General features: G+C 37.1%; 2 protein-coding genes across 2 annotated transcripts; both read left to right on the top strand.

Annotated features, from left to right (window-relative positions):
* The first annotated feature begins 657 nt into the window (after positions 1 to 657).
* Positions 658 to 1,590, top strand: LOC102911598 (olfactory receptor 5AC1-like). The gene has a single exon (XM_006981596.3). It carries the CDS (start codon positions 667 to 669, stop codon positions 1,588 to 1,590), a length of 924 nt encoding a protein of 307 aa, XP_006981658.3. The 5' UTR covers positions 658 to 666.
* Positions 1,591 to 17,869: 16,279 nt separating this feature from the next.
* On the top strand, positions 17,870 to 18,793 carry LOC102911301 (olfactory receptor 5AC1-like). Its single transcript, XM_006981595.2, has one exon. It carries the CDS (start codon positions 17,870 to 17,872, stop codon positions 18,791 to 18,793), a length of 924 nt encoding a protein of 307 aa, XP_006981657.1.
* The last annotated feature ends 4,366 nt before the right edge of the window (positions 18,794 to 23,159 follow it).

The following is a 23,159-nucleotide window of genomic DNA, read 5'->3' as shown; positions in this document are numbered from 1 at the left end:
TGTTAGAATCTGAAATCTTTTCTAATTCCTTACCCACTTCTCTATTATGCAATGTCTGAATATCTTGATTATTAAATCTTTGAACTACAGTTTCATATCAATTAAGATACACTCAACTGATCTTACTGTTTATACTTTTGATATAGCAATCTGTTTTAGTCATGTGAGTTTAACAAGTTATACAGTTCTAAATATGGAAAACACATACTGTATTTATAAGATTTAGATGGATTTCCACTGCTGGGTGGTGATGGATCATGCCTTTAATCAATCCCAGCACCTGAGAGGCAGAGGCAAGTATATCCCTGTGAGTTCAAGGCCATTCTGGTCTATAGAGTGAGTTCAAGGACATCCAAGGCAGTTACACAGAGAAACCCCTCCCCTCAAAAAAAAAAAAAAAAAACCTAAAAGGATTTCCACTAAATTCACATATTACTTTAGGTGTAGTTTGTTGAAATTTGTATTATGCAGAATTTTCAATGCATATTAAAGTAGACAATGACCAGCTTTTTTCAGTCCTAGTATAAAAAACATTCATTTGGAATATACTAGTAACAAGGATAGCAATATATATATATGTATATATATATACATATATATATATGTATATATATATAAACTCTATATTTACTGATTCTTTCATTTTAGTGATTATTCGGGTCAGACATGACAGAAGAAAACCATACTCTGGTGACTGAGTTTATCCTCACGGGACTCACAGATCAGCCCACACTAAACGCTGCCCTGTTCCTACTGTTCCTCATCATCTACCTCATCACCATGGTGGGCAACCTTGGACTGATTGCTCTCATCTGGAAGGACCCTCACCTTCACACCCCCATGTACTTATTCCTCAGCAGCTTAGCCTTTGCTGACTCATGCACTTCATCCTCTGTGACCCCCAAGATGCTTGTCAATTTTTTATCTAAAAGTCATGAAATATCCCTGGTCGAGTGCTTTGCTCAGTTTTATTTTATGGGCTCCAGTGCAACCACAGAATGTTTCCTCCTGTCTGTGATGGCCTATGACCGCTATGTGGCCATATGCAACCCCCTGCTTTATCCAGTGGTGATGTCCAATAGACTCTGTACTCAGTTTATAGCTGTGACATACTTACTTGGTACTCTGCACTTGGCAGTTCATGTGGGTTTGTTACTTAGATTGACTTTCTGCAGATCCAACATTATACAATATTACTATTGTGAAATTTTACAGCTCTTCAACATTTCTTGCATTGATCCTTCAGTTAACATTGTTGTGCTTTCAGTCTTCTCACTTTCTATACAAGCCTTCACCTTTCTAACCATCATGGTCTCCTATGTCCGTGTCCTCTTTGCCATCCTGAACAAGAAGTCTGAGAAGGGAAAGAGAAAAGCCTTCTCCACCTGCAGTGCGCACCTGCTCTCTGTCTCCTTGTTCTACGGGACTATTTTTCTCATCTATGTTTGCCCTGGGTCTGGACCAGTTGGAGACAAAGAGAAGATGCTTTCTTTATTTTATACAGTAATAATTCCCCTGCTCAATCCATTTGTTTACAGTCTGAGGAACAAAGAGGTTATAGGTGCATTTAGAAGAGTAGTAAGGAAATAATAGTTGTGCTGATTTTCAGATATTTACCCCTCACATATATGAAAAATAAGATGACAATTTCAATAGAAAAGAAAACGGTTCCTAAATACTTATTAGGACTCTGCTATTTCACTGGTGGCTCAGTAAGCTCTGCTGGGCACATCCAGCTTTGAATTTTGTGTCTGGTGCTCTGTTAGTTTCTTTCATATGTGTCAGTGAAGTTGTGACAGCACAATTCATGAATGTCTTGCCTAGAAATAATATCCTGTTGTTTATCTGAGCTTTTAGCTATTCAATTTGTCTTTTTTCTTTGTCCTTTCCAAATTTTCTGATGTGAATTTGGTCTTACTAAGACATCCTGAGACACATTGGCTGAGGTATAACTCTAACAATTGCTAACAAACATAATTAGCAATTTGTAGGAATGAATAATTTAGTCCTCTAGACCTGGAAGTTAATATGTTTTTTGATCCTTTACCACACTAAACAGCATTGGTAGATTGATAAAAAAAAAAACCCTCTCTCTTGATGGAATGCATACCCTAGAAGAAATGTACTATTGAATAACAGGAAAAAAAGAAAAGTTGAATTGAATATAAAAATAGTATTGATGGGTGTAGGAAGAAAAATGGGGTAGCCATAAGTTAAAGTGTTCAGCAACAATATTTGGTCTTGCTCTGTAGACCAGGCTGCCCTCTAACTCACAATGATCTGCCTGGCTCTGCCACCCAAGTGCTGGAATTAAAGGCGTGTGCCACCTCCACCCTGCTCAGAATGATATTTCTAATCAATGATAGTGAATATGTACTCAATTACTTATAATATTTATTGTAGTAAAAAGCACTTTCATAGAGCTTCTGAGCAATTACATTATTGCTGTTATCAATTTTAGAGTCTGCAGGTGGAATTCAAGAGACTCTTTGGAACCAAAATTTTTGAACTGTAAAGTTGTGCCAATGAATTCTCAACCTTATGTAGATAATGATTGCAGGTACAAATTATATATAAATTAATTGATAATAATACACTGCAAAATTGCAGTTTGTATGAGTGTTATTTTGTAGACATATAATTCATTCGTTTAAACAATGTATTATTCCAGTATATTTATTTTTGAGAAATATTTGCATCATAGGAATTAAATTTAAATTGTTAGAAAGCTAACAGTTATGCCTTGTTCTACTATTTAGATGCAGCTTATCTCTTGCCATGTCAGTGGTCCCAACAATACTGAATGTTTCCTATAAATACATAGCTATATGATATCTTTTAAAGATGTAGATATATGATATATTTTATAACTTAACCCTGTTGACTATGTGCATTATTAGGAAAAATGTCAATGTGTGTAGCTCATTCTAAAATAAATACCATTATTTTCTCTGTAGCAAAAGCTCTTGAAAAATATTTCACATAACTAAATTCATAGTCTTTTAAAAATTATTTGTAGCCATACATGTTTTCACATGACTTTAATCCCATGACTTGGGAGCCTGAGGCAGGCAGATCTCTGAAACTGAGGTCAGCCTGGTCTACAGAGTAATGTTCTGGGACAGTCAGGGCTACATAGAGAAATCCTATTTTTAAAAACCAAATGAAAAATTATTTGTACATGCGGGCAATTTCAACAATATTGAATTCTTTTGTGAACACTGCAATTTTTTCTAACCTTTCTTCCCATATGTGCTATAACATATTTCAATTAGAGACCTACTCAAAATCTATATTACGAAAATGTCTCTCTGTCTCTATCTCTCTCTGTGTTTTTGAGCCAGTGTTTCTCTGTGTAGCCTTGGTTGTCTTGAAACTCCATCTGTAGAGCAGGCTGATCTTGAACTCAGAGATCTGCCTGTCTCAGCCTCCTGAGTGCTGGGACTAAAGGAGTGTGCCCCCACTGCCTAGCTCCATATGTCTTTTACTATCACTAAAATTACACAAATACACTTTGTTGAGAGCACTTGTTGCTTTTGCAGAGGACCTGGGTTCAGATCTCCACATTCATTTACAGCTCACAATATCATGTAACTCCAGTTTCTAGGAGATCACAGACTTGTGATCTTGTCCTGACTCCTGTCAGCATCAAACATGCACATGGTACTTATACATGCATGAAGGTAAATACTCATCTACGTAAGAAGGTAATTCTTTTAAAATTTACAAATATAATTATGTCAGAATTCTTTTAACAAAAATGTTCAGATATCATATTGCTTCACAGAGAAAAGCTTAATCATTCACATGTAATCTTGGCTTGACTTGTGGTTGGGTATTGCAGCCTGAGAGACCAGCTCTCAGAACTGCTCTAGGGTGGTAAAGAGAATGCCTTCAGAGTTGTGGGACTTAGAAATAATCCATACCTATCTGAGGGAATGAAAACTCACACACCACATGCTGAGGGTTACTCATTTTATTCTTTCCAGCTCCAATTCTTCAGCTGCTTTGTACTACACAGCTTGTATACACATTCAATAACAAAATTTTAGGCGATAAAAAAGGTTACCAAAGCTACATCTGAGGATTACATTGAATTCCTTGAGTAAATGATAAGGGACACATGCAAAATAAACATGTCAGCTTTCTAATTAGTGGGCAGCTGCAGCTGTGGCTGTGAAAGGGGGTTTGGCTGTAACACTATCTCCTAAGGAGACAGCATATAAAGGGTTACAAAGGAAAAAAAATAGAGAAATTAAACAAGAAGTAAAAATTTGTCTACTAATCTACATTTCTTAAGACTAACATTATAGGATCACATTTTGTGATTAACAAAATGTAAAGGTGTTATTTTCTCTGCACCAAGGAAGTGAAGCCTTGTGGCTTGGAGTCCCTTCCCTGCAGTTTGTGAGTATCCATGGCAACCCATGGAAAACAAGCTGTTAAAACAAGGAGTGGGGATGTATGGTGATGGGCACTTCTGCACTTCCTGTAAGGACTGACATTTAAAAGTGTCCCGAGCCTAAAAATATATTCTCTATTCTACATACAACCTCAGATCACAAGGAGGGAAACTTGTAAGTCTTTTTTCAAGGATGTGAGGCCAGACCATCTTCTGCAGCCCTGGCTATTTGTAGAACCTTTCCCACAGTTTATCTGGATGTAAAGCTGTTTCTCTCCAGAGTTGGTTAATTGCCTTTCCTGTAATCACATAGATTTCAGTATTTAGACACAAACAGTTAGTTAGCTGAGCATTGAATCTTGTACCATGCATTGAGGTTAGAAGTTTGTGCAGACAGGGACAAGTAGCCAAATGAATGGAAACACATGAACTATGAACCAGGGGCTGGGGGGCCCCCAACTGGATCAGGCCCTCTGAATAGGTGAGACAGTTGATTGGCTTGATCTGTTTGGGAGGCATCTAGGCAGTGGTACCAGGTCCTGGGCTCGATGCATGGGATGGCTGTGGCTGTTTGAATCCTGGGACTTATACAGGGACGCTTGGCTCAATCTGGGAGGGGGGACTGGACCTGCCTGGACTGAGTCTATCAGGTCGGTCTCTGTCCTCGGGGGTGGCTTTGATCTGGAGGTGGTGGGAGTGGGGGGGTGGGCTGGGGGGGAAGGGGAGGGAGCAGGAGGGGGGAGAACGGGGGAATCTGTGGCTGTTATGTGGACATGAATGGTATTGTAAAATAAAAGAAAAAAAAAGAAGTTTGTGCAGAGTGTTAATTGCTAAAGAATTTAGATAGGGAGTTAACACTTGTCCATGATATCAGCCAGACTTGGCAAGAGAAAGTGGCATAGCAATTTATGTTGCTTTGTGTCTAAAACCCTTGGTTCAATAAACCAGACACCTGTAATCCTGTCCTTGTGCATTATCTGTGATAGTTTAATGTATGGTCCATTCACAGAGACACTCAATCTAGTTTGAATTTGCTCTGAGGTTTTAAATCAGCTAATTGTATGTAATTGCCTTGTCAACTAGCTAATGATAGAAAACAGACTGCTAAATTTCTCACTGTTTTGTGGAACATAGGCTTAACTATGAAGGCTTATTTTATTCACCAAAATTACAAAGTATAGGAGGAAGTCATCCCTCTAACAATTCACAGGAATAACAGTGCCCAATAAATGTGGATTATCCAATAGTTGCAGAAAGAGTCCTGTGGCTATCTTAAGGGAGAATTATGGTCACATACAAGAAAATTACAGACAGAAGCAATCATTCATTCATAGGAAGTGGTCACATAAGCCTTGCTTGATGAGGTTCCTCCACCAGAGAATTATTAATCTGGTGGGTTGGTTTTATGAATATCAGTTGTCATCTGCTGCCTATTTTTGTGGGCTCCAGCAGTTGGGCTATTTATTGTGGCAAATGGTGGGTACTATCAAAGAAAGCTAGATGATAGATGTAAATAGTTGTTTACAGTATAGAGACAAGAGCTGATAGGGCATTCAGCAAATTAATTATACTACAATGTATTGTAAACAAATTTGAGGATGATCTAACACAAATGAAACTTGTTATCAAGGATGGTACTCTGAAAACTGAGAAATAAACATTCCAGAAAAATAATGCAATATTTATGTCCTTGTGTAGTCTCACTCACAGTGAATGGGAGACAGCCCACTGGCTATCGTTTTAACTTCAAATTTATGTTTTGAGAATTTCATACATGAGTAATGTATTTACATTATCTACTCTTAACTTTTCCCCTCCTCCTTTTCCTGTGTTCCTATAATATTACCCTCAAGTTTAAATTTTTTCTATGATTATAATTGCCTCTCTCCCTCCCTCCCTCCCTCCCTCCCTCCCTCTCTCTCTCTCTCTCTCTCTCTCTCTCTCTCTCTCTCTCTCTCTCTCTCTCTCTCCTGAGTCCATTTATTCTTGCTCTTGTATACATGAGCTTATAGTTGACCACTTGGGATTGGCTAACCTATCAGTAGGTAGTCTTGGACTTGCAGAAGAATGGTTGTGGATCTGTAGTAGCCTCCATCTGCTCAAGAAAGATTCTTCATTGCTGAGGAGTAAGAGCTAAACTTATTTATGACTATACAAGTAGGAATTAAGAATACAGTTAGAAATTATACTGCTGTAGGAAAGTTTCAGTAGTAGGTTCTCCTCTAGATCCTATGACATCTCCAGCCACATGTTGTTAGCTAAGTTTACCATATCAGGCTGGAGTTCCCTCCTGAGTGGCCCTTATGTTCACTTAGACAAATGTTGGTTACTCCCCAAAATAGCACTGACACTATCTTACCATTGTGGGCATTTTACCAGGCTGGTCATTTTTTGTAGCTTTTAAAGTTGGGTTGGATTATTGATTATTTTTCTCCCTTGGTAACTTGCATAGAACCTTCAGATACTGTTCATTTGTTCTTATGGGGGAGGCTTCCAATTCACTTTCAGCTGTCTTCCTTGTATCTAAAATGTGTGTTGATTTTAGCAATGATGTCTTACCTTCAATTTCTGGGAGGCAACCAAGGGCAATGGCAATAGTGTATATTGTCTGGTGAATCTCTTTGACATACTTCCCACAAAAAATTCAAAGTGAGATTTACCAAGCCTGGGCCTGGGTGTTTCTTAGATAGTCTGTGGCTCTTGATGGAATCATTAGGGCCCCCTGTAATGTAGTTCCATTTAAACTTTCCCCATGGCAAAATCAAATACTCCAAGAGTTACCTAATCTCTCCATTCTCCCTGTCCCTCTGTATTAACCTCCATCTCCTTTCCATAGTCATAATTTTCCTCCTAGTTTTTCCTGTTTTCTCTTCATAGCACCTGTGTCCCACTGTCCTGCTCTCAGATTCTTCTGCTCTCCCTATTCCCCCATAGTCCTGTTCTACCGGTGGCTTCCATAATTATCAGGATAAATACTCAAATTAAAAGCCTCTGAGATAAGATCTACACAGAGAGAACACATATCTGAATTGCAAATCAAATTTCCAGTTTTATTACTTTACCCACAAACTTCAGGATCGCACTGTTCTTTCCAGCTGAGTAGAACTCCACTGTGTACATGTACCATATTTTTATTATCCATTCATCAGTTGGAAGATATCTAGGTTGTTTCCAATTGTGGTTGAAGATTCTCAGTTTCCTTTTGACCTTTCCACTGTGAACCAATCAAACTTAGCACCAACAGAGCTCTCCCTTAGATACAATTCATGAAAGCTTTTCATTAAGCTCAAACAGACTTTACAAACCCTCCCATCTTAGAACTTTATATCTGGTCTAGTCTCTTTGTATGTGCTGTTTATGAGTTGGGCAATTAGGTATTTTATCTTAATTCTAAAGCACAAAAGAAATGACAAATTTATACCTTACAACAGTATAACAGGGCACAGCAATATTGCTTAAAGCAGCTGCTATAGATTTTAGGGATGTAGTTTTTTTTTTTTTTCAGAATTAGTCGAAGAAAAAGCTTGATACATTCCAGATTGTCACACTATAGTGCTTCATCATCGCATTGGTGCTGGACACACACCTAGTGGTGACAAAGGTGTAAGGACAAAATATGAGATGCACAGTAAATGTCAACTCTCAGGGTCAAAATAATTTGGAGTTATTCACAAATTACATAGAAATGCATTTTCCAAAAACTGAAGATGTTGATTTAGTATAGAACATCACTGAGACGAGTGTGTTTCATTTGCTTCAATCAGTTGGTAAAGCCCATATTTAATGTAGTACTGTAAACAACAACAACAACAAAATGTAATTTTAAGGAATTCCAATAAAACTTCAGGAGGATGGGGGAAGAACCAAACCTGAAAGTGTCCAAAATTTTTTATGTCTTTCATTTTGTATTTCTCTGAGCTGGAGTTGTCTTGGTTCTTTTGTATGTCAGTCAACATGTTTTCTTTCACTTGATCTGGCATTTAAATTTAACGGGAGGCATGAGAAAACCTTACATGTCCACAGAAAGATAAATATGACCCTATCTAAGGGAAGATTATGCACAGTTTTGTAGTATGTTTTGTTTGTGATCTGACAAGTAAAGCTTGTCTGAAGATCAGAATGTGGAACTAAGCCAGGGGTTAGCTGTAGAGTCCAGGCATTGGTGGCACGTACCTTTAATCCCAGCATTCTGGAGGCAGAGATAGACAGAACTCTGTGAGTTCAAGGCCACCCTGGGCTACCCAAGACTGATCCAGTCTAAAAGAGAAACAGAGCCAGGTGGTGGTAGTACACACCTTTAATCCCAGCACTTGGGAGGTTGAGACAGGAAGGGATATGGCTGAGCAGAGAAAAGGAATATGAGGCAGGAGGAGACAGGAGCCCAGGCACCTTTCTGCTGAGGATTTTGTAGAGGTAAGAACTAGTAGCTGGCTGCTCTGATTTTTCAGCTTTCACCCTGATATCTGACTCTGGGTTTTTATTAATAAGACTAATAAGAATTCATGCTACACTTTTGCCTAACTTTTGGAGCACAAATTCACAAAAAGCTGTTTGCCTGTTGTATACCAATTTCTAAATGGTCTTATTAAATAAGAAACACAGAGCCATATAGGGGTGAAAGCCTTAGAGATCAGTGAAATAGTGATAGTCACCCTTACCTCTCCAACCCTGCAGCTACCAAAAGTGAGCTACTTCCTGTCTTACCCACTCCTTTATTGCCTTGCTGTTCTGCCCTCTCACTGGCTCTTAACCCAGCTACCTCACTTCCTTGTCACTGCCTGTCTGTACAGACTTCCAGGTCTTTATGGTTGATACTGGGATTAAAGGCATGTCTCACCATGCTTGGCTGTTCCCTAGTGTGTTCTTGAACACACAGAGACCCTGCCTGCCATGTGATTGGATTAAGGGTATGTGCTACCACTGCCTGACTTCTATGTTTACTTAAAAATGCCTGGCCTTTCCCCCCTTGATCTCCAGGCATGCTTTATTTATTTTCACACAAATAAAATATCACCACAGCCTGTGACTTTGCAGCCACTGGCACAGGCAGGAGCTGCACACAGCCAGAGTCATTACCCTGCCAGCTAAGTTTCTGCTGCAGCCTATCTGCAGCAAATTCCATAGGCTTTTGGGCTCCAAAAACTGCAGGAGTCAGCCACTTTCACATGTTCCCCCACACAGATGACTTGCTCTTTGGCTTCTTCTCTCTCAGTAGGTTGTGGGCTCACCCTGGACCCCTCCTTGAGTTGCTACCACACTAGGTAGCTGCCTTGAAACCCACTCAGGCTTCTACTGTTCTACACAGAAGCACTCAGCCTCACATCTGAATTGTCATTGTTGGCAGATTTGTGGGACAATTGGGAATTCTTAAAGGGAGGAATCAGTTAAAAGAGAGCATTTTCGACATTAAAATTGGGAAACATTATTACAATGGAGAGAGTTAGGTCTCTGTGACTACACAATGCACAGTTTGAAAATGGAACAATTAGATGAGAGGATAATCAATTTAGATAGGATTTACATAATGTCAATTATCAATATTATTTGATCATTTTTGTTTTATCACTAAAAAAGTTGATTAATATGAGTGCCAAGATACATGTTTTAGAAAAACTCATTAAAACAGATTAGGGAGATATTCAGACCCAGACAGAGGAATTTAAAGGAGAACCAATCTCAGCATTGCATTATAAGGCTACAGAGGGACAGCCTAAGGTTTTCAAGCAAACAACCTTAATTTATCCAGTAACCTTACAGGAACTGCCAAATGATAGATGTTGTCAAGGCTGTGTAAGAGCTGAATGGATTCCTGTGCTAAAGTTAGATTTGAGAAGATTCAAGGAAGTGATAGTCTTATATGGCATGCATTCACCTTTTTTGAAGCAGATGTTAATCTCGTGGTCAACTTGTAATAGAATTATCTCAAGACTGGAGAGATTTGTTTACAGCTGTTTTGGAGCCTGGTCCTCAGTTATAATGTAGGACATTGTAGAAAGATGAGGCTAAGTCCATTGAACAATGAAGTAGGGCTAGAGGTGTGGAAATCTCCCAAAACCAACTTATTGGAGTGGGAGAATATGCTAACGTAGAAAGGCAATCTCTATATGATGACCACATCCTGGTTTTAATGCCATGCAGCAACCTTGAATGCTTGGGACCAAATTGAAGAAGTAGGAAAGAAAAATGAGTCATTTACTAAAGTTATGCAGGGCCCAAAAGAAACCTTCTGTGATTTCTTACAAAGATTGACTTCAAAAGTAAGTAGAATGATACCAAATTCAGAAGCTAGACAAATAATAATTGAATCTCTGGCTTTTGAAAATGCTAATGCACAATTCTAAAGGGTAATTAAGCCATTAAAGGCAAGATCAGTACCCTTGGAGGAATGGATCTAAGATACAATTAATATTGAATCTCATAACAATGATGATGCTTGGATAGGAGAGGTGTTTTCCAGTGGTTTGAAGAAAAATCAAATTGTCAAGTGTTTCAATTGTGGTAAACAAAGTCACCTAAAAAGGGATTGTAAGCAGAGTATTACTAGAAACATTGTTTTTTCTAGGAATAATCTGATCAGAAGGCCTCTCCCTTCTGGAATATGCAAAAGGTGTGGCAAAGGCAGACATTGGACTAATGAATATAGATCAACAAGGGACAGTCAAGGTAACCCTTTGCCATTGGGAAATGCCTTGCAGGGCCTCTTGAAGCTCCCCCACCCTCCCTTAACAAATTCAGTTCAGTTGTTTCCTGTCATTGTGGAGGGAACTCCTTCCCAGAGCAATTAAAGAACCTAATGCTCATTGTAAAAAAACATACACTCTAGATGATAAAACAGCTTTAGAAGATAAAATAGGGAAAACAGGAGACATCATAAATCAAAATTGGTAAAGATTAGATTTGAACAAGAGGTGATAGTTCATCAAACAGTGTGGCTGTTCAATCTAAACTAACTTATATGACTAACAAATGCTTTCCATTTGATCAGATATAATTTGCCAAAAGGGTAACTCCCCAGTTAGGGTTAGGGCAGGGTTTTGTTTTTGTCTTTTCAAGAGAATGAAACATCCAAGTAAGGAACCTGAAGACCACTGAATAAAAGTGACATGTGAAGGAAAAGGAAAAATCATTAAAAATGTCCCAAGAAAAAGAGTAAATTAGCCTATTAGTATATCACATCTGCAACACGATAAAATATATATATCATATATCTGCCCAAGTGTTTGTTTCTCCATTTCTCTACAGACACATAATGCAAATGGTCTTTTTGTAGTCCCATTTCAATTGAAAATTAAAATTGGTTTTGGAGTTGGAATGTGGATCTCTTCTTCTCTAAATCCAAACATGCTTGTTAAAGTAAAATTCAAAAATCACAGTCTCATGTTAGAAGAGTCACCTGATATGGAACAGAAGAAAAACCAAATTTAGGAACTATTCTATCTCATATCTAATTTCATAATCCTTTGGCTTTATTTTGACTCTTTAAAACTTTGTACACCAGGCTAGCCTTAAACTCACACGGATCCATCTGCCTCTGCCTCCCAAGTGCTGGGATTAAAGTCATGTGCCACCACCTCCCAGCATTTAGTTTACTTTCTTTGTGGCAAAATTCAGCCCCCAGGCAAGAAAATGCCCTTGTTTCAACTGCTGATAGTATGCTGTCCAAATGATACAAGCAGGGCACAAAAAAAGGACTGCCTAACTTTGCTAAGGCAGGGTGGAATAGCCATTCAGAAAATCCTGCTTCACAGATAAGTCTGTCAGATATGCTAGGTCTGTCGGCCAAAGATGGATACCTCAACATTGCAGAGGAACCTTGGGTGACTTTCCAGGCAGCCAGCTGTTTCTGTCATTTCTCACATTATTTTGGAAGTCCCTTACTTGCACTTCCTGTTTACTCAGGGAATATTATTTCCATCTAGAGTCTTTGAGGGAGTTGAAGACTAGATGTTATAGTTTTTCTTGTCCAGACTCAGAAAAGAAACTCACAAAAGAGGTGTAAAGTGTGTAAGATTGAGAGACATCAAATGATATTTTACATGGAAATGCAAGTTAGGATAGAAAGTGAATTAGGTACAAGACTTTGGACTCACCAAGAAAGGATAGATAATGGAGTATTTTCTCTGAATCTTTCAAATGCAAATGGACAAGACATTGTTGATGTATTTATTGCCTGTATATATTATGTATAATCATTGTACTTATTGTATATAGTTTTTCATATATTTGTTATAACCCTTTTTATTTTAGACTAAAAAGGGGAATTGTGATATCTGATAGCTGACTCTGGGTTTTTATTAATAAGACCAATTAGGATTCATGCTACACAATTTCAAAATATTTGAGGTAGTCTTTTCAAGTCAAGGAAGCATTTTTGCAAATGTGCATTTTTTCCAGAGTCTGTTGCTAACATTTAATCAAAAATTTGAAGCTTTATTAGGCAACATCTTCCAGATAAATATAGTGCTCACTCATAATTTCATATGTTATGAACAGAATTTGTAAGTATTTATTTTTTTAAGAAAAGCATGGCTGTCTAAAGATACTATTAAAGGCCTCCTCATAAGGACCGTGAAGGCACACAGTGAAAAGTTTTATATCTCAGAAGTATGTACTTGGCATTTTCATACAAAATCAGGGATGATGGGTCTCATAGATATGGCAGCTGTTGTGAGGGTGATTCTCACTGCATTCCTTTCATCCATTCAGTCTCTGCACAATCACATAGGCTGCTGTGGGAATATACCACAGGTAACAACTAGTATTTGTCAGGTTGACCCACAAGACAACTCCCTGATGGGGAGCCCCACTAGGCAAAGTCCATGGGGTCACTGGCTGTGGAAACCAGTTGTTTTCTGTCTGTTACTTTCTCATGAGCTACCACAATACCTCCCTAAAAAGAACAGCTGTGGGGTTCCTTCCACAGCCCATTGTTAGTGTGTTTTACATCTTTTGGCACACACATAGCTGTGGATGGTCAGGAAGATGATTTCTGCTTAAGCTGTATAATTCTGATAATACTAGAATATTTTTCATAAGTGACACAGGAAAGTAACAGTATTCTCAGTCACAAAACAGCTAATTTTGGGCCTCAGAACAAATTCAAAGCAGACTTCCTGAGAATGCACAATGACAAAATCAAGTTCAGACATGAAGGAACTTTTGTAGACATAATCCCTGCAGTAATTCTCTTTCTGCATATACCACTATCATTTGAGGCTCAGCCAACTAGCTGCTATTGTTAAATCCTGAATTTTGATGCCACTTTCTGTCTGAGAAAGAACTATGTGCATGGCTGAACATTACTCACTGGCTGGTCAATGTGACCTTCCTAGACTGAGAGAAACTGTGATTCTTTATGTGTATCAGTTTGACTCTGTCTCTGACTGTTCACTCAAGAAATGCTTTATGACCCTGAAAATGTAAGTTCTATTTGTGCAGAGTTTGGCTGTGAAGGGGGCCTGTGTAGATCTTTGTAGAAAGCTGCTGTGGAAAGAGCTGTGCAGTGTGTGTGTGTGTGTGTGTGTGTGTGTGTGTGTGTGTGTGTGTGTGCAGGTGTGTGTGTGTGTGTGTGTGTGTGTGTGTGTGTGTGTGCTAAATGAGGAATGTAGCTGAATGAGCAGAGTAAAGCAAAAGAAGGATAAGAGATAATTGGAACTAAAGAGAATTGGATCCTAAGATTTAGAACAGAGAATTAGAGATGAAGATGAATAAAAGAAAATTACTCCCAGATAATGTGTGAATTATTATAGATTAGAAATCTTTCTATCCTCATTCTTGAGAAGTCTTTCTCTGAGTAACCCTGGGTATTAGTTCTAGGAGCTGGTCTTCTGGGCTGCTAAAAATAAGCCATGAATGTCAAAGGTGGACTGTCATGAGCACAGGATGCTGTGAGGCCGGTAGCTCCTGATTTGCCATAAAGGCAGTTTAAAGCAAGCCTATAGCCAACATCAACTTCAATGGAGAGAAACTCAAAACAATTCCACTAAAATCAGGAACAAGACAAGGTTGTCCATTCCCTTCATACCTATTCAGTACAGTTCTTAAAGTCGGACAACTGAAGGTGATCTAGAGGATACAAATTAGAAGGGAAGAAGTCAAAGTATCTTTATTTGCAGCTAATATGATTTATACACAAATGACCCAAAAAATTCCTTGGGGAACTTCTCCAGCTTAGAAAATTGACACACAAAAATCAATAACCTTCAGTATACAATTTGTAAATGGACTAAGAAAGAAACCAGGGAAATGATGTTGAGGTATGTCCCTTGTATCCTTAATCTCTCCAGGACATTTATCATGAAGGAATGTTGGATTTTGTTAAAGACCCTTTCTACATTTAATGAAATGACCATCTGTTTTTCTTCTTTCAGTCTGTTTATATGGTAGGCTACATTTATTGATTTTTGTATATTGGACCACCCCTGCATCCCTGGGATACAGCCTACTTGATCATGGTGGATGATCTTCTTGTGTTATTGGATTCGGTTTGCAAGTATTTTATTGAGAAATTCTCCATCTTTGTTCATAAGGAAAATTCTGTAATTCTCCTTTTTACTGGATCTTTATGTGATATAGGTGTCAGGGTAACTGTGGCTTTGTAAAAAGAGTTGGGAAATTTTTGACAAGGGAGTCTAACCAGGGAAACCAACAGCCCTGAAGGGTAGGTCTCATGCCCAGCAGCAGAAGGCCAACACAAAATGAACTCAATGGCTCCTTTGGAAGTTCTTTGTCTCATAATGTTGAGACAGTGCAGTTTTAATTTTAATTTTAAACCTTACAGGTCTTTTGGCTATATATTACAGCTTTTGTTTTTGTGATTTAAGGGATTCCTGTGTATAGGAATGAGTGTATTTCTGTACTTACATGCTCCTTGTGATTTTTCATTGGCTCTCTTTTTTCTGTTTGTTTTATCTCATTTCAAATTGTTCATTTTTGTTTTATTTTATTTTTCTTCATTAAATGCCTCCTTGTTTTGTAAGGAAAGACTGAAAGGATGTGGATGTGAATGGAGGGGAGGTGGACAGGAACTGGGAGGGATGGGGGGGATCATAATCAGAATGTACTACATGAAAAAAAATCGACTTTCACCCTTGATGCAGGCGGAGGGGTCTGGACCTGCCTCTACTGAATGTACCAGTCTCTGTGGACTCCCCATGGGAGGCCTTATATTTTCGAAGGAGGTAATGGGTGTGGGGGAAAGGCTGGGGGGCAGGAGGAGAGAAGAGAGGGGGATCTGTAGTTGGTATGTAAAAATGAATTAAAAAATTCCTGATTTAAAAAAAGATCAGAAAAACTAGGGGAAAACACGAGGAAGCTCACTGTAACCCTGATTCCCTGAAACTTTACAGGCCCCTACAGGACACTGTGGAACTAGTTAGGTAGATAATTTGGTGATTAGTTCACCAAGCCCAGAACAACCTTGACTTCATCTCCCTGGGGATCTCTGGGATGCACTAAGGGAATTTTGAAGTGTTTTAAAGTCTCATTTTGATATAGGAATAATAAATGATGTCTTCTTCTAGTGTGGAGTTTCCACACAAATAATATTGTTTCTTTCTATGCTTTTTTATGTTTCCTGAAAATTAGCAGTGTTCCATTTTCTGCTTTGAAAAATTTAGGTAAGAGTAAAAAAGATTTGCATGATTCTTTTATAGCTTTGCTGTGTGTCTGCAGATAACAAAGTATATAAGCCAGATATGAAAATACAAAATAATCTTAAAATCAGCACCCAAAATATTTATTAGCACAAATAATTACCCATAGCAATAGATGTTTTATTGCTCATGAAGGTAACAAAATTTTCAGGAAGTAGCAATGTAAATTTTCAGTAATAGAAAATAAATGAATGATTAGAAAGCCTCGACATATATAATTTTTGTGTAAGTTTTTCTAACTGAAGTACAAACTACAGCTCAAACATTACTTATTTTGATTTTAGTCTGAGAAAATATGGCTTTAGGCTGTGTGTGTGTGTGTGTGTGTGTGTGTGTGTGTGTGTGTGTGTGTGTGTGTGTTAATTGTATTAATTAATTCAGGGCAAAAATAATCTCCTTTAATTCTCAACTTAAAAACATTCTAAAAACTAATGAAAGAAAGCCCATGAATTTGAAAGAGAGTAAGGAGGGGTTTATGGGAAGATTTAGAGCAAGGAAAGGGAATGGGGAAATGCTGTGATTATTTTTTCTTTTTTTATTATTTTATTTTATTTTACAATATAATTTAATTCTACATATCAACCACGGATTCCCTTGTTCTCCCCCATCCCACCCCCCTTCCCTTCCCCCCAGCCCAACCCACATTCCCATCTCCTCCAGGGCAAAGACTAAAAAAATTAAAGAAGTAGTAAAAACATTGGGCTTATGTATATAATAGTTCTTTTAATATAACTTACAGGTAAGAATTTTGAAATTCATTCCTCATGGATTTTCAGTGACTATAAACTGACATCTCACAATTGGTTACTTACAGAGATTTTTAACTTTTAAAAATGTAGCATTTAGTTATATTTTAAAATAGTATAAACCTTGTTTTTATAACGTTTTTCATGGTAAAATATTTTTCTGTTCCTTAAGCATTGGGAATATGATCTATACATAAGGACGTTAGCTTATGTAGAAACAACACAGCAATATGTATACATGCCTCCAAAAATTTTTTTCCCTTTCAAAAATATTATGCAGAAAATAGTAGCACACATTTGCAAACTGAGCCATCAGGTGACAGAAGCAGGGGGATCACTATGTGTTCAAGCCAATTTATCTACAAGGCAAGTTTCAGGCCATCAAAGACTATATAGAAAACTTATATTGAGAAGGAAAACAAAATAAGAAAACTGGGTTCCTTCAGATATTAGGTATTAGTCATGAATAAACTCTTAATTTCATGGAAATAGTAAAATTTACATTTATAAAGTAATAAAAATACAGGAATAAATGGAATATTACATTAATGAAGTTATAGAAAAATCTCTAAAATCTGTTACTGCATTTGAATTCTAAACATAGACAATACAACTTTTAAAACCTGTCACACTGAGAAGAGTTTGCATTAAATCACCCATATTGCATGAGTTATTTTGAGGATATACTGTGTATGTAAAAGTAGACATTATGTGAACTGAAAATATTATATTTATATATTTAGGAATATGTATATGGTATAGAAATATAAATAAATAAATTTATAAACAAACAAGCAAAAAGGGGCTGAGAACTTGAGAGAGAAAAAAGAGAGAAACATTGGAGGGGTTGAGAGGTAGGGAAAGAAATGATGTAATTATATTTTAATTTAAAGATAAATTACAAAATTTAAAAAGGAGACAAATATGGATAAAAACATAAACATGAATGAAATGAGAAGCTCCTGTTAGGAATACATTCGTAGCACAAGTCATGACATTTTTGTCATTTCTTTTTGACTGTTTCTTACTTGTTATTTTATTGTAGTGATTGTCCAGGGCAGACGAACATGACAGTAGGTAACCAGACTCTGGTGACTGAGTTTGTCCTCACAGGACTCACAGATCATCCCAGGCTGCAAGTTCCGCTCTTCCTGGTGTTTCTCATCATCTACTTCATCACCATGGTGGGCAACCTTGGACTGATTGCTCTCATCTGGAAGGACGCTCATCTTCATACTCCCATGTACTTATTCCTGGGAAGTTTAGCTTTTGCTGATGCATGTGCGTCATCCTCTGTGACCCCCAAGATGCTTGTCAATTTTTTATCTAAGGATCATAAAACACTCGTGGTTGACTGCTTCACCCAGTTTTATTTCTTTGGCTCCAGCGCAACCACAGAATGTTTCCTTCTGTCAGTGATGGCCTATGACCGCTATGTGGCCATATGCAAACCTTTGCTTTATCCAGTGGTGATGTCCAATGGCCTCTGTATGCAGTTTATCTATGTTTCCTATTTTGTTGGTTTTCTGCATTCAGCCATGCATGTGGGTTTGTTAGTGAGACTGAGTTTCTGCAAATCCAACATCATACATTATTTCTACTGTGAAATTTTGCAGTTATTCAAAATTTCTTGCACGGATCCTACAGTTAATGTTCTCCTGGTTTTAATATTTTCAGCTTTTATACAAGGTTTTACTTTTATGACTATTATCATCTCATACTTCTATGTCCTTTTTGCCATCTTGAAAACGAAGACGGAGAAAGGCAGAAGCAAAGCCTTCTCCACCTGCAGTGCCCACCTGCTCTCTGTGTCTTTGTTCTATGGCACCCTCTTCCTCATGTATGTGCGCCCTGGGTCAGGGTCGGGTGAAAATAATGACAAAATGTATTCTTTATTTTACACAATAATAATCCCCTTTCTAAATCCCTTTATATACAGTCTGAGGAACAAGGAGGTAATAGCTGCCTTGAGAAGAAAAATGAAGAAATAAATAGTTGCCAGATAAGTTTCAGAACACATCTTCCTTCTGAAGGGGGCAGGACGATCTCTAGAATGATGGATTAGAATGTATTCTGCTAGGTCACCAGATGCTCATGAGCTCCCTGTGAAGGAAGTGAGCTTCTCATTACACTTCCCAGAGAAGTTTGGCAATGTAACCCTCAGTTAGTGCATTCAGAAACACTATGTGCCTGTGCATCTGAGCATTTAGCATCTGTAGACTTAGTACTCTTAGGAACTTCCAAATTTATGAGGAATAATTGGAAATACTACTCAGAAACAATGAAAATGATTAACAAAAGGTGGTTCCAATCAAGGCAGGAATATAGTTACTGTCTTGAACGATCCCAGTCCACTCTCATAGACCAGAAAGTTAGTGTGGCATTTTAGATTTCTGACATGCATAGAGTGATAGAAATGATAAAAATTTATTGCCACAGTATATTCCCAAGAAATGTAGAATTTCAGTACAAACATTGGGAAATGAAAAGAAGTTCAAAACAATATTGGAGGATCTTAGGAAGGTAAATGGAAATTGGAATGAGTTTAAAAGGATAGGGTATTAAAACAAATCATTGCTCATGTTTCTAACTCAACATATATTTTTATTACTATTCCAAGTACTGAGGTATTTGAGAATTTACAAATTTTAGAATATTTTGGTATAGTAGAAGAAATGACAAAAATCTGCCTTGTGGTTGCCATTTCCACTCTTAAAATATTTGAACATAAGGTAAGGAAAGTATACCAGTTATTTGAAATTTACTAGGAAGATACGAATGAAAATCTACAGTAATAAATTCTCTCTCAACTACTGGTAGGGAATTTATTCTCATAATTTTATACTTTATGTTTATTACATAGAATTAGATGAATCAACTGTGAACAACATAATCATATTCCTCATTCAATCTGGCTTTCTTGGGAACATTTATGAAGGAAAATAATCATAAAAAAGGAGAATTAAAGTTTCATAATTGAAGAATAAAAACAAGTCCTTTGTGAGTATTTATAAAACAATTTAGTTATTGTTAAGAAATTTAGCACATATTTTAGCTAAATATTTAGGTATGAAAAAAATCCTCTATCACAAATCTATTGATAAAAATACATTATTAGAGAAGTATAACTCCTTTATTATAGCCTTCAGAGTCTTTACATTAGGTTTCTAATAGCTAAAGAACAAAATGTCTTCTAGAAATATTGTCAATAACAATATTTGATTTTATTGTCTTTTACGTTTGATCTATACATGTAGAAAACTTTCACAATACCATATAGCCTATGAGATTCATTTTTCAAATATTAAAGTAAAAATTTCCAGCTAGGCAATGGAGGCGCATGCTTTTAATCCCCCACTTTTAAAATTGTTTGTGTATATGTCCTAAGTTCACAAGTACCACCTGACCTGCTCTGTCCACATAATGTCACTTAATGTTTGTTTTTAGGGATGACCGTTTGGTGTTGGATAACCAGTCAGCATATGCTTCCGTGGGGAAGACAGTATTTCCCGCTCTCCTTAGTTATCTGTAGCTCTCCTTTTGAGTTCAGTATCAAGGCTCAAGCGAAGTCCACTGCAACTCCTCATGCACTGCCAGAAAGACCCCAGCTCCACCGCTTGTTAGAACTTGAAAAAACCATTTTTGTTTGTTATGAACCCAAACCCCTTTTCAGAGTTGCCAACGATGTCATGGTCCCATAGGTGGTCAAAACCCATAGTTTAAGCAGCTGGGATTTAGAGCTCTAGCCATAAGTCATTTGTTTGTTTTTTATTAACCCTCACAAAACCATCCTAGTCAAAGCCTTCAGAGTGTGAAATTTCATCTATATAGTTTGTCTAACCCTGCCAAAATTGCCGTCTCTGAGGGGAAACCATAGTATAAGGTAGAATTTTGTGTACTAAAATTCTAATATCTTACTGCACTGGATATTTATTAGTATAAAGTGTGTGATGCCCTAAGGGACCAATTTGGACCTCTTATATGAGTCCAAACACACAGTGCCCAGTAGAGCAGCCTCACAGGGTCCTCCAGAGGACCCTGAGCTTTGGGGAATTTCAGTTCTCTAGCCCCTCGTCTTCTGGAAAAAACATACAGGGATGCAACTGGTAGGTTCTTTGTTGAGGGGAAATTCATATAAACAAAGTTTCCCGGGCTTGAGCAATGAAACTTTCAAGTGTGTCACCAGGGGAAGAATTTCTATCTATGTCCCAGCCTGTTCTGCTTTGGAAAGCACAGTGCTTCTGAAGATCACAGCAACATCTTTTGAGATATAGATAGAAGAGAAAAGGGTCCTGTCACATGCACTGTCCCTTCGCTAGAGAATTAAGAATGCTGTTTCTTTCATAATAATTTTATATTTGGCTTTGGATCCCTACATGCCTTGTTATAAATGAAGGCAGCAGCAACAAATTATATATATTTTAACTTCGTGGTTCAATACTAATAAGCAAAGTAGCTTGAATTTTTCTCTTAAATGATACTTTTGATTTTCAGCTATTTGTTTTTATGTTCTTGTGGATTAGAGTGTTAACTTAAAATTCAGTTTAAATATCCATGTAATAATGGTTGCCATATAAGCAATGATTCTGATAATTTCCAGTACAAAGATGTACCATGTTCTGTTTAGTCACATTTTCTGACTAAGTCTTTTAAGGTAAGTAATGAAAGTGTTCACATCCCTATGTGATACTTTACTTCCAATAATTTCTTTAGGTTATATCTACAACTTTATATTGTATGTGAGTAAATATATAACAGAGAATATGTATGGAATGTGTTTCATGGGGTATTGTTTTTATATGCCTTTATGTACATACATACAGAAAGATACATATAGGAAATATGCAGGAAATGTTTCTCACTACTTTTTCCTACATTTATGATTTAATTATATGTCATATATTATATGTCATATATATATATGCCATGCTATTTGAGAATTTAAATTTTTTTGCTATAGTTGAACCTCTACAGAAGGAGAAGTATGAATTTACCTAAAATCTATCAATTTTGGGACCATGTTTATCATCGGGATATAGGAGTCAGCCTGCTTATTTTATTCTGTTAAAACAAAACAGCAAGGCAAAAGTAATTGGTGAAGTGAGTATGCGTTCTCAAATAAAGGTTCAAGTTGAAATATTATACTATTTCTAGGAAAATGTTCTTTTAATTCTTTTAATGGTCATAAAAATCAGCATATAAACACAGGAAGAAATATTAGGCAGTGACTATATATGAACCACACAAATCCACACAAAATATAATGAAGGAAATTTTAATATTTATGTTTTACAAATGTACATTCTATAGAAAAATATGTTTTCACTTGTACAAAACAAAAACAAGTACCTCTGTAGTAAGACGTAGAGCCCTTTGGGTTTATCCTAAAATATATTATAATATATTGCTGGCTCTTGTGATAGATCTATTTTCAGCTTTATGAGGAAGCTACATACTTATTTCCGTAGTGGCTGAACCAGTTTTCACTCCCAGCAGCAGTGAGTAAACATCCCCCTTTCCTGCATTCTCCTCAGCATATGCTGTCACTTGTTTAATTAATCTTGGGTATTCCAGCTGAGGTAAGATGAAATCTTAAACTAGTTTTCCTTTTCATTTCCCTCATAGCTAAGGACTTCGAACATTTAAAAGAGTGTTTCTCAGTCACTTGTGTTTCTTTTGAGAACTCTGTTTAGTTCCATGCCCCATTAAAAAAAAATAAATTATTGCTTTTCTTGACGTTTAGTTTTTAAAGTCCTTTGTATATTCTAGATACTAATCTTCTGAAAGATTTTTCTCCCATTATGTAGGCTACCTCTTTGTTCATGTGATGGTGTCCTTTGTTAAATTTTTCAGTAGTGGCTGCAGGACATAAACACCAAGGCTAAGACAAACATTAATCCCAAGTCTCTGAAACTTGCACCTTCTTCTAGTTTTCAGTCTTCTAATACTTCGTCTCTACTCTCTGTCTCCCCTTTCCACAGTTACCCCTCCACATCTTCATCACACTCTTCCTGTTTCTCTTCATTTCTCTCTCTTTCACCTACTCAAATGACATTGTCTTGTCTTCCTGTGATTTCCTTGTCTTACCAACTTCCTCTTCTCTCCAGTCACTCTTTATCCTTTTGGAAAAGGTCCTCTTACTGTAGTCTAGAAGCACTGAACAAATGCCAACCATCTTCCATAGTTTCTAGAATAGTCTACATCATTCCTTCTTCTTAATATCATTTCCTTCAGGACTGTTGAAATATCTGAAATTAAAGATAGGGAAGATTATTATCTTATATGCAGAGTGCAATCCAGAGAACCATGGGACTATACAGAACTCTCACAAGCTGAATGATTACTCTAAACCCAGCT

Source organism: Peromyscus maniculatus, chromosome 12 (genome assembly GCF_049852395.1).
Source record: "Peromyscus maniculatus bairdii isolate BWxNUB_F1_BW_parent chromosome 12, HU_Pman_BW_mat_3.1, whole genome shotgun sequence".
NCBI classification, from domain to species: Eukaryota; Metazoa; Chordata; class Mammalia; order Rodentia; family Cricetidae; genus Peromyscus; species Peromyscus maniculatus.
The sequence above is the reverse complement of the archived record's forward strand: the minus strand, read 5'-3'. Positions and strand labels throughout refer to the sequence as shown.